This window comes from Carettochelys insculpta, chromosome 27 (genome assembly GCF_033958435.1).
Source record: "Carettochelys insculpta isolate YL-2023 chromosome 27, ASM3395843v1, whole genome shotgun sequence".
Taxonomy (NCBI): Eukaryota; Metazoa; Chordata; order Testudines; family Carettochelyidae; genus Carettochelys; species Carettochelys insculpta.
In genome coordinates this window covers 11,551,947-11,563,713 of record NC_134163.1, presented here as the reverse complement: position 1 = coordinate 11,563,713, position 11,767 = coordinate 11,551,947, and the positions used below count along the sequence as shown (strand labels likewise).

The 11,767-nt window shown below is 51.9% G+C and overlaps 1 protein-coding gene across 1 annotated transcript; it reads left to right on the top strand.

The window, feature by feature from the left end:
- The first annotated feature begins 313 nt into the window (after positions 1-313).
- On the top strand, positions 314-8,476 carry CIMAP1D (CIMAP1 family member D). Its single transcript, XM_074977939.1, has 3 exons — positions 314-453; positions 7,468-7,581; positions 7,995-8,476. Exons 1-3 carry the CDS (start codon positions 402-404, stop codon positions 8,474-8,476), a joined length of 648 nt encoding a protein of 215 aa, XP_074834040.1. The 5' UTR covers positions 314-401.
- The last annotated feature ends 3,291 nt before the right edge of the window (positions 8,477-11,767 follow it).

Here is an 11,767-nt window from a genome sequence, read left to right as displayed (position 1 = left end):
GCTCCAGTGAGCAGGGCAGAGCGACTGTCTCTGCCGCAGATCTGCAGGTTGCTAAGTGGGCATCAATCTTGCATCACTTCGGTAGGGCTGCGGTGGAGCCTATGCGGGGATAAGATTACAGTGTCGCCCCTGGTCCCTCCTCCGCGGGTGTCTGCTTTCAGCAAGTGCTCTTCATGTCAAGTGGCCAGTGGCTGTCACCAGAGCTGATGGTCTAATGCTTCACTCCAGCAGGCATCCCACGCGGGGCTCCTCCGGGGACAACCCTGCTGCAAAGGCCTTTTCTCTCCTGCATCCCTGTAGGGAGGCTTTGGCAGGGGTGACAGAAATCCCACCCCCCATTAGCATCTGCACTGAGGATCACTGGTAGTTTTGGAGATGGGAAAGTGAGAGACGGGTCCGGGATGGCTGAGACAGGGCGCAGGACGACGCCTTCCATTGTTGCACAAGAGACTGGTACGCTTTGCTGTGAGGCTCCAGCTGCTTTTGGTGTGGGGAAGCCATTGGGGGCAGGGCTGTCTTGTGTGTGTGTGTGTGTGTGTGTGTGTGTGTGTGTGTGTTTGTGTGTGTGTGTGTGTGTGTGGTGTCTAACGCCATGCAACCATGATCTTTTGGTGCTGCTGAGAACAATAAATATTCTCGGAAGGACTCTGGTTTCCCATACATTTGTACAGCCCTGAGCACATTGGGAAGCTGAGCTAATTGACGCAGATGAGTTGTTCCGCCTCAGTTTCCCCTTCTGTAAAATAGGAATAGTGATTTTTACTTCTTTGCACAGCATTTTGCGATCTCCCAATGGAGAGGGCTATATTAACAGCAGTGTGCTGACCAAGACATGAGAAGTCAGTCCTCCGCTCTACTCTGTGCTAATAAGGCCTCAGTTGGAGTACTGCCTCCAGTTCTGGGCGCTACATTTCAGGAAAGATGTGGAGAAATTGGACAAGGTCCAGAGAAGAGCAACAAAAATGATGAAATGTTTAGAAAACATGAGCTATGAGGGAAGACTGAAAGAACTGGGTTTGTTTAATCTAGCAAAGAGAATACTGAGAGGGGACATGATAGTTGTTTCCAAGTACTTAAAAGAGGGTTACAAGGATGAGGGAGAAAAATTATTCTCCTTGGCCTCTGAGGATAGGACACAATGGGGCTTAAACTGCAGGAAGGGCGGTTTTGGTTGGACATTAGGAAAAACTTCCTAACTGTCAGGGTGTTAAACACCAGAATAAATTCCCTAGGGAGATTGTGGAATCTCCATCCCAGGAGATATTTAAGAGCAGGTTAGATAGACACCTACCAGGAAAGATCTAGAGAGTCTAGATGGTGCCTGATCCTGCCATGAGGGCAGGGGACTCGACTTGATGACCTCTCGAAGTCCCTTCCAGTTCTAGTGTTCCGTGATTCTGTATAATAGTGAGGGTTATTCTTGGGATGACAGCAATATGCATCATACAAATACTGGGTGATAGCAATTTATCTGGCAGGCACCTTAGCATGGGAACCTCATGAAACTCACCTGCGAATTGCTCCTTTACAGAAGCACATTTTTTGTGCCCATTTGTAAGGACCCTGAAATGCCTTAACATGCTTATTTCTAAGATGGTTCCAAAATAAAACCCCACCCACCCCAACCACACACAGTGGGGCTGGTCTGGGGAAAATTCCTTGAGTCTTCAGTGCCTCAGTTTCCTCATTCGCGAAAGGCAGGACTGTAACATTGACCTGTCACAGCAGGGACAAGGGATGTGGTGAAGCTAAAACGTCTCTTCAGGACAGCTAGGAAGATGTCAAGTGTCCCATAAGTGCAAAATCATTAGACATCGCTGCCGGAAACAGGAGCTGGTGGGAGGTAGCTGGTCTGGGTGCTGTCTCGTTTCTGTTCATTGTGATGCTCTGGATTCAGGCAGCCCTTTCCCTAGGGCTGTCACTAGACTCGTTTGCTGCCGGCGTTTTGATGAATGGCTTATGAAAGATGCTTTCATTCCACCGCTGTTTGTGGAAGCATGTGTGTGTATCTGCTACTGTAATTCTATCAGCTGTCCTACATTGGTACCCTTACCTAACAGCTCAATGTCAGGATGGCGGTCGGTTTCTAGTGGCGTGCCCCAAGGTTTGGTTCTGGGTTCTGTTCTGTTCAACATATTTATCAGTGACCTGGACGAGGGGTTGGACTGCACCCCCAGCAAGTTTGCGGATGACACTAAACTAGGGGGAGAGGTAGATACGCTGGAGGGTAGGGACGGGGTCCAAACTGACTTAGACAAATTGGAAGAGTGGGCTGCAAGAAATCTGATGAGGTTCAATAAGGGCAAGTGCAGAGTCCTGCACTTGGGCCGGAAGAATCACAAGCATTGTTGCAGGCTGGGGTCCAACTGGCTTGGTAGTAGTTTTGCAGAAAAGGATCTTGGGAGTTGTAGTGGACGAGAAGCTGGACATGAGTCAACGGTGTGCCGTTGGAGCCAAGAAAGGTAATGGCATATTAGGTTGCATCAAGAGGAGCGTTGCCAGTAGATCCAGAGAAGTGATTATTCCTCTTTATTCGGCTTTGGTGAGGCCGCATCTGGAGTAGTGTGTCCAGTTCTGGGCCCCCATTTATAGGAAGGATGTGGATACACTGGGGAGGGTCCAGCAGAGGGCGACCAAAATAATTAGGAGGCTGGAGCATATGACTTATGAAGAAAGGTTGAGGGAATTGGGACTGTTTAGTCTGCAGAAGAGAAGACTGAGGGGGGACTTGATAACAGCCTTCAACTTACTGAAGGGAGGCTGCAAAGAGGCTGGAGAGAGGCTGTTCACAGTGGTCACGGATGGCAGAACACGGAACAACGGTCTCAAGTTGTGGTTGGGAAGGTCCAGGTTGAACATTAGGAAAAACTTTTTCACGAGGAGGGTGGTGAAGCACTGGAATGGTCTATCCAGGGAAGTGGTGGAGTCTCCATCCCTGGAGGTGTTTAAGCCTCGCCTCGACAAAGCCCTGGAGGGGCTGATCTGATGGGTTTGGTCCTGCTTAGAGCAGGGGGCTGGACTCGATGGCTTTTTTAGGTCTCTCCCAGCTCTATTGTTCTATGATTCTAATACTTTTGCCTGGCAGGGGCAGGAGGACACTCCACAAATTTTGGAAAACTGCCAGGGGCAGCACATTTCTTATTAACGAAGTTGCTCACCATCCATTCCAGGGGCAGGCGGATATGGCCCTTGGGCCAGTTCTGGCCCAGCTAACACTTGGATCTGGCCTGCAGGTTCCATTTGGCCTGTACATTATTTATATCCCACTGCCGGGGTAGCGGTGAGTATCAGGAGCTGTGGGCTTTTTAAATAGCTGCGAGAACCCCATGTGGCAGCCAGGCAGGGTAGTAGCAGTGGAGACCACAAGCCCCTCAGACAGCAGCAACTTAAAGGGCTCTGGGCTCACAGCTTCCAGCCTCCACCGCTACCACGCTGCCTGGCCACCAGCTGGGGCTCTCGGGGCTATTTAAAATGCTCGTGGCTCCTAACCCTCACAGCTACCCCAGCACTGGGATATAAATCGTATGTGGGTTAGATGCAGCCCGTGGACTGGATCCAGCATTAGTCAGGCCAGAACCGGCCCATGGGCCAACTCTTGCCCACCTCTGCTTTAGTGCATCTCAACACCACCTCCTTGGACGGTGGAGAAACTCACTGTCATGGGGCATGGCTATACTGCAATCGCTGGGCATGACTGCCCCTCCTGCAGCTGTACCTGACCTAGCTTCAGTTTAGCTGCTGCTAGCGAGAGTGTCAGTGCTGGTATGACTGGGCGTGCCTGCTCTGTAGCACCCCCTGCTGGCACAGCCTGGTGTTTTAGGCCCTGCCCTCAGTTTACCCTCTTCAGGGCACCTTAAAGCACCTCTACCAGCCCAGAGTCCCCTTAACACATTCCCCTTGGGGGTTTCATTTATACACAGCTGACAACTACAGAAAGTCCTGGGGGGCTTCCGCCCACCACCCAGAAAACCCTTCTCTTCCCAGCCCCAGCTGGTTCCCACTCCTCCCCTTCCCTTCCAGGAGAAGCTCCACCCTGACTCTTACATGCTTGTTGTTCCTCGCAACTGGGGACTTTTCTTGGCAGCCCCCCACTCCGTGCACCTTGGAGACATTGTCAAAGCCTCCAGAGCATCACTTCCCAGCCTTTTCTTTCCTCTCTTCTTTTGTATTGTTTCAATGGCAAAGTAGACTTGGCTGAATCATCTATAGCCACCGGCAATTATAATTGCTAACTCCTTACTGGTTTATAGTCTCTCACTCTGCCCAGGATTTCCCAAGTAGGGGTCCAATGCCTTTCTAATCATGCCCCACTTCCCTGATACTTTCCACACTAGCTTTCTCTTCCTGCTTCTCCTTCCATAAGGCCCAGGTGCCTTGCTGTAATATCCTAGAATCACAGGGCTGGAAGAGACCTCAGGAGGTCATCAAGTACAATCCCCTGCTCAGAGCAGGACCAGCCCCAACTAAACCATCCCAGGCAAAGCTTTGTCAAACCGGGACTTAAAAACCTCTGGGGAAGGAGATTCCACCACCTCTCTAGGTAACACATTCCAGTGCGTCACCACCCTCCCGGGGAAATAATTTTTTTCCTGATATCCAACCTAGACCTCCCCCACTGCAACATGAGACCATTGCTCTGTGTTCTCTCATCTGTCACCACCGAGAACAGCCTCTCTCCATCCTCATTGTAATCCCCCTTCAGGTATTTGAGAGCTGCTATCAAATCCCATCTCACTCTTCTCTGCTGCAGATAAACCCAAATCCCTCAGCCTCTCCTTGTAGGTCATGTAGCCCCACAACTCCCAGTCATTTTGTTGCCAATTTGGGCGGCAGGTAATAAATCATGGGTGTCCACTCCCTCTTAAAGGGCATGTCACCCTCAGCTAGCATACTAGCCCTGCAAATAATTACCCAGGCTTTGGCTCCTGATGATGTCCATGCTAACATGGTTCCACTGCTCTAGTTCCAGTGTTTTCTGTAAGCCAATCACATGGGCAGTGGCCCATGAGAGAGTCAAATGCCGCCCAGCTGATTAGCAGAGCACCCGCAATTGGTAGCATGTGTTTCTACTGGTGGTGCACCTCTGCACATGCCTTGGTGCACATAATAAAATTTATTCTGCACGCAGATGGAAAAAAAATTAGCAGACACATTGTCCAGTGCCAGAGCCCTCTGCCTGAGCTGCAAGCACACCCTGTGATTGGCGGTTAGACTTGCTCTTTGTAGAAGTACATCCCCTACTTGGGCCAACTCTCAGCTGTGGTTCTGAGCCCTGCACTTGGACTACAGCTCCGAAAAGCTTGATGCTGAGACAGCTTCAAATTGAAGGCGATTGCTCTAATAACATATGCAAATCAATAAAGTAGTATTAATTATGTGTCTCGTCATAGCAGAGAGGAGCTCCTGTCATGCACCAGACCACTTGGTGCTTGGTGCTGTGCAGATGCTGAAAAAGATGGTCCCTGTCTCAGAGAATTACTTTGTCAGTCTGTCTCCTGACATGACACGCCAGGGATTCTGTGTGGGCAGCCATTGTTAGCTTCCTCTGTCAAAGCTGTAGGGGGCCGAAGTAATATAATAATGTTTCTCTAGTGCTTTTGAGCCTGAACCTCTCAAAGGATGTCAGAACGTCTAAATAATTTCACTGTCAAGTGCCCCAGGAGGAGTCATAACAGTCACTGTGGTTGTGTTAGAGGTGGGGAAACTGAGGCACAGAATATTTGAGCAGGTGGCCCAAAGTCATCCTTTGAGTCAGTGGCTGAGCCGGGGCAGTAGGCAGGAATGCCGAACCCTTGTCTTCTCATCACCAGCTGAGATTTTGTCCAAGTGCTGGGTGCAGAACCCAGGCACGCTAGCATGCAGATCACCAGCTAACGCTTCTTTCTGGAGCGTGGGACAGGCTACGCCATTCTGGCCTTCTTACCCTCTAATCACCACACTGCACTGCTGATAACAGCCTGGTTTTCTGACATATTAACTCACATGCATGTGGTTGCCTTGTGCCAGGTCCCGGCCCAGGACGATACCGTCTGCCTCCGACGGTTGGATTTCTCAACCACGACTACACCAAATTAACCAGCCCGGCTTATTCCTTGCATGGGAGAGTCAAAAATGGCAGTAAGTCTTTGGGGTCAGAAACAGCCCAAGTCAGAATGAGTTCAGTCTCAAATTCTTCCCAATTCGCACAAAATTCCCTCAACTCCTGACTCCAGACTCGCTTCACCCACCTGCCTGACCTTCTGCTCAGGCACTGAGTGGGTGTGTATGAGTGTCTTCCACACCCCTCCACGTGTATACCCCTCCCTTCTTGTGTGTACACATTGCCTGAATATGTTGGGTCCTGTGCGTTTGTGTATTCTCCAACTGTGGGTTTGTGTCCTATTTCTACTCGTGGGTTTGTGTATTGTCTATGTATGGGCTGGTGTCCTATCTGCATGGGTGAACCCCCAGTGTGTGGATTTATGTATACGTGTATTGTCTGCGTGTGGGTTTGTGTCGTGGCCTGTGTGTGTATACGAACCTGACAACATGGGTTTGTGCATGTGTGTATTACCCATGTGTGGGTTTGTGTCCTGTCTGTGTGTGCGGACCCCCAATTGTGGATTTGTGCGTGTATTGCCCATGTGTTGATTTTTGTTCTGTGTGTTGGTGTATATTTCCTAGGTGTGGGTTTGTGTTGGGTCTGTAATGCCCATGTGTGGGTTTGAGTCCTGGCTCTGTGTATGAACCCCACAATGGGTGGGTTTGTGTAGGTGTTTAATGCCCATGTGTCGGTTTGTGTGTTGGCGTATATTTCCCAGGTGTCGGTTTCTGTTGCATATGTATGTGTCTGTAATGCCCACGTGGGTGGTTGTACACCTAAGTGTAGGTGTACCCCCCACGTGTGGTTTTTGTACCCTGTCTCTGTGTGCGTCTCACCCGTGTGTGTGTGTGTGTGTGTGTGTGTGTGCAGGAAAGCTTTGTATGCCCAACTCTTTTGCGCTTTGTAGTTGGGGCTTGCACAGCTCCAGTGGTAGAAGCGGGAGCTGGGCTGCAGGACAATGTTCCCTCTCATTTTTCCCATCCATCTGTGGAATAAATTTTGTTTGGTGCACCAAGGCATGTGTGGATGCGCACCACCATAAAAACATATGCAGCCCAGGGTGGACAGCTCTGGGAGCTCTGCTAATCCGCTGGGCGGCACCTCAACCTCCCAATGGCGGCCGCCCGAGTGCTCAACAGGGACTACTGCTGCGGGGCTTGCTCTGCTCTGCCTGCCCGGTGCGCCTTCCGGGGAGTGGGAGTAAAGGGTTTACAAGCCCTCAGACCCCAATCCCACTCCCACGCAAGTGTGCCAGACTGGCTGAGCAAGCCCAGCGCTGGGGCAGGAGCAAAGCTGGGAGGGGGGTGGGTGAGCCTGGATGACAAGGGGGTGGCCGTGGCCCACCCACGGCTCTGTCTCCTGATGCTTGTCCTCTTTGTTCCCAGTCTACTGGGAAGATTCAAGCCCGGGGCCTTGCTACTATGTGGATCCTCAACTCACTCGGTTTGGCAGGAGTAGAGGCCCCTCCTATTCCATGCTGGGGAGATCAAAGCCCAGGGGTGAGTGGGAGAACAACCAAAGAGCCCGCTGGGCTGGGAGTCTGTGCGCAGGGTGGCTTTGCAGGCCTGGGTTGCTTTTAAATTGACTGTAACGCTGCTGCTCCTGCTGTAGCTGGGAGAAGAGAATCCTTCTTACCTCATGGCCTGGCCAGCCCTGGGACAAGGCTGCTTCCAAGGGCAAACCAAACCCAGCAATGGCCTCAGTGGAGCTGGTTTATGGTGTGGCGGAAAATGGCCTGTGATGAGCAGGGCCTTGGGTCACCTGCCGTGGTGGGAGCTGCTGCTGGTCCCATCCTGGATCGGACGAGGCTGTGCAGAGCTGAAAGGCCTCCATGGGTGCAGTAGCAGCTGGCCCACAGTGGAGGCAGGAAATCAGCTGCCAGTTTTAGTGTTTAATGCTGTATCTCCTTCAGCCCCACCACAGACCCCTGGGCCAGGCAGGTACAGTCCAGAGAAAGCCCCTCCTGTCACCCAGCGCAGGCCACCGTCTTTCACCATGGGATCTCGGACCAAGTACCGCCGGGTGGACCCCATCCCTGCCCCGAACAGCTATGCTCTCCCCTCGCTGCTGGGCCCCCAGGTCCCCGGCAAGCTGGCCAGCCCTAGCGTCACCATCTCAGGGCGGAACAAACACGGGGGCTTTTCGGAGGACTTGGCCCGAACACCTGGGCCAGCCCATTACAGCAGAACGGATCCCAACACCTACTTGCACCGGCCACCTGCCTTCTCCATGCAGGGCCGACACAGCACGCCCAGGGCCCCCTTGCAGACCCCGGGGCCTGGAACGCACAGCCCCGAAAAGGTGACCGCCCACAGGACAAGAGCCCCCGCCTACTCCCTGGGTGTGCGGCACTCTGAATTCATCACTCCTCTCATTGTGGATGGTTCACAGTGATGGAGCCGTGGAGCAGCAACTTTCTGGCGTCAGGATCGCTGGCCTCAAATTCCCCTCCCTGCCTTGGTGTACCGGATCTTCAGCGATTCAGATGGGAATTTCTTACGTTGCTTTTCTGATCTGCCCACCCGTGCAACACAGTCCTGGGAGAGCTTTTCAGCCATGGATGCTCCAGGCCTGAGCCATTGAAAACTGGGACAGTCCAAACCCCGTAGCAATGCAGGGAACGCCCCACACTGCTCAGCCAGGGAGGACTTTTCCACCTCGAGCCTCTGTGATGTTTTGATTCTGTTAATAGCTGCTACAAACTGGGTCCCGATCTTCCCAAGAAACCCAAAGTGTCTTTAAAAAACAGGTCACCAGGGAAGAATTTCAAGACCTGGGTCTGAACACAGCGTGGACATGAAAGAGGAGGGCTGAGTGGTTTGAAAGCTGGGCTCTCTCACCCACCGAAGCTGGTCCAGTAAAAGATATTCCCCCCCCCACACACCTGTCTCCCTAAAGATATTTTCAGGGCTGGCAGGGGACAGGGAGAGAGGAAAAGGAAAGAGGTGCTGCTTCCTTTTTAGCCTTCTCCCTGGCATTCTCCCGGGTTTGACTGTCACATTGGCTTTCCCCTCCTTTATTCCAGCTGCTTCTTTTTGCCCTTCTCCCAGTTAGGGCAGTAAAAGGAGGCTCATTAGTTTCACTTGCTGTACCTAGGCCAGTGGTTCCCACCCTGGGCTCCACAGACCCCTGAGTGTCTGTGAAGGTATTGCAGGAGATTGTTCCATGAAAACAACAAAAGATAAATACAAATAATCATAGACAATAAGTTTTAAATAAATTACAAAGTTACAACCAATTATTTTTAAATTAAATCTCTTCCAATTACTTGATTGATTGCTGTCCAAAAAAATCTATGCTGTGGTTTCCTTTTAAAGAAGTGTAGGAAGTGGCTAGACTTGGCTTTGATCGGGGTCTGCAAACAGTTGGGGGGGATTGGGGGTCCGTGAATGGTTTGGGGGGTGATTAGTGGGGCTGCACTCATGGAAAGGTTGGGAACCACTAATCTAGTCAGTTCCAAGTAGTTGACCTTTGTGTTTGGGTTTACAACACTGCATGAAGATCATTGCGAAACAGCCCCTGTTGCCTTCAATGGAAATGAAATTATTTCCATTGCAATGGGTTTTAAACCACCCCTCCACCCCCCTGTGTCTTTCTAACAAGGTTTGGGCCTGAGCTAGACAATACCGCGACTGATAACTTTAAAAAAGCTTTTTCCCCGCCCCCAGGGTGTCAGAGGTTCTTCAGGTTGAGAATGAATTTACTAACCACTGAAAGACACCAGGCTGAAATTCCGCCTCCCCCTGTGCAACGCAGCTCTCTACCCCCATGCCTGAGGTTTCTTGACCTTTCTGCTGTAAACCACACCACCTTGCTAGCCCTGCTGCAGAGCTGTTGAGAGCACTAGTGTAAGCACCTCCGTGCAAACTCCTTCCCCGTTCCTTCCTGCTTCCTGTGAAGCACCGCCGCACAGACCCTTCGCTGGTCTCAGAGGGTATAGCTTGAGGGAGATGGATTTAAATCATGAGAGACTCCACATGCCAAATGGTTCCTGTTCCTTCTGGGCAGCACCAGCTGGGGGATGGATGGGCTCTCTCCGTGCATGCACAGGGTCTTCACCTAGCTTCAGAGACAGGTGGGGGATCTGCTAGATGAAGCAGCATCCCATGGGGAAAAGGTCTCAGTGGTCACCAGTCAGGCTGCCCTGACATCTCCAGAGCTCCTCCCCACGTAACTGTGACATAACCAAGACCTCCTCTTACGCCCTGTGGGCTGCTGCAGGGGCTACCCTGTCTGCCCTCCCACCTCCGTCTGCTGTTGTGCTGCAAGGCCAAGAACACGAGTACCCAGAGCCTCTCCATTTCACACTGCTCACGGACAGGGACCGGCTGGCGAGACTGAAGGCGGGGAAAGTTTCCATTATTGTGAGGCGCTGGAGAGGGAGATTGAGTCCTCCTCCATAGACTGGCCCAGGCGCACATAAGCTACGTCTACAAGTGAAGCCTACGTCGAAGTAGCTTATTTCGATGTAGCGACATCGAAATAGGCTATTTTGATGAATAACGTCTACACGTCCTCCAGGGCTGGCAACGTCGACGTTCAACATTGACGTTGCGCAGCACCACATCGAAATAGGCGCTGCGAGGGAACGTCTACACGCCAAAGTAGCACACATCGAAATAAGGGTGCCAGGCACAGCTGCAGACAAGGTCACAGGGCAGACTCAACAGCAAGCCGCTCCCTCAAAGGGCCCCTCCCAGACACAGTTGCACTAAACAACACAAGATCCACAGAGCTGACAACTGGTTGCAGACCCTGTGCATGCAGCATGGATCCCCAGCTGCAGCAGCAGCAGCCAGAAGCCCTGGGCTAAGGGCTGCTGCACATGGTGACCATAGAGCCCCGCAGGGGCTGGAGAGAGAGCGTCTCTCAACCCCTCGGCTGATGGCCGCCATGGAGGACCCCGCTATTTCGATGTGGCAGGACGCGGATCGTCTACACGTGCCCTACTTCGACGTTCAACTTCGAAGTAGGGCGCTATTCCCATCCCCTCATGGGGTTAGCGGCTTCAACGTCTCGCCGCCTAACGTCGATTTCAACTTTGAAATAGCGCCCAACATGTGTAGCCGTGACGGGCGCTATTTCGAAGTTGGTGCCGCTACTCCGAAGTATTGTGCACGTGTAGACGCGGCTCTAGAGTGCCCTAAGCCAGCAATAAATGAGAGGAGGCAGTGGGCTGGAATAAGTCGATATGATTCCAAGGAGGCTGTCAAGGCTGGTGGATCTCCTCACACATCGCTGCAGCGGTGGCCATTGGCATCAGCTGTGGAGCTAGTCCTGCGCTGGGGCATCTTTATGGGAAAGTCCAAGAGAACTGAGCCGAGAGAGATATTCTTCCTATAAACTGGACAGGGCGTATTTTGAGTAATCCCTTTACAATCCTGCGGGTTTTGCCCTTAATCAATGCTACAAATTGCCCAACACAAAGGGGTATGAAGCAGTGTTTGCTCTAATTGTTTTCTATCCCTGTGCAGAATAAATGTTATGTGCACTGAGGAATGTACAGATGTGCGCCACCTATAGACACATATACTGCCAGAGTGCCAGACACACATACTCTGCTAATCAGCTGGCCGGCATTTGAATCTCTCCTGGGTGGCTGCCCAAGTGTTCAGTTTCCAGGGAGCACTGGTTCTAGGGCTACCTCTTTGTATATGCAGGGCTTAGGAAATCAGGGCCATGGGG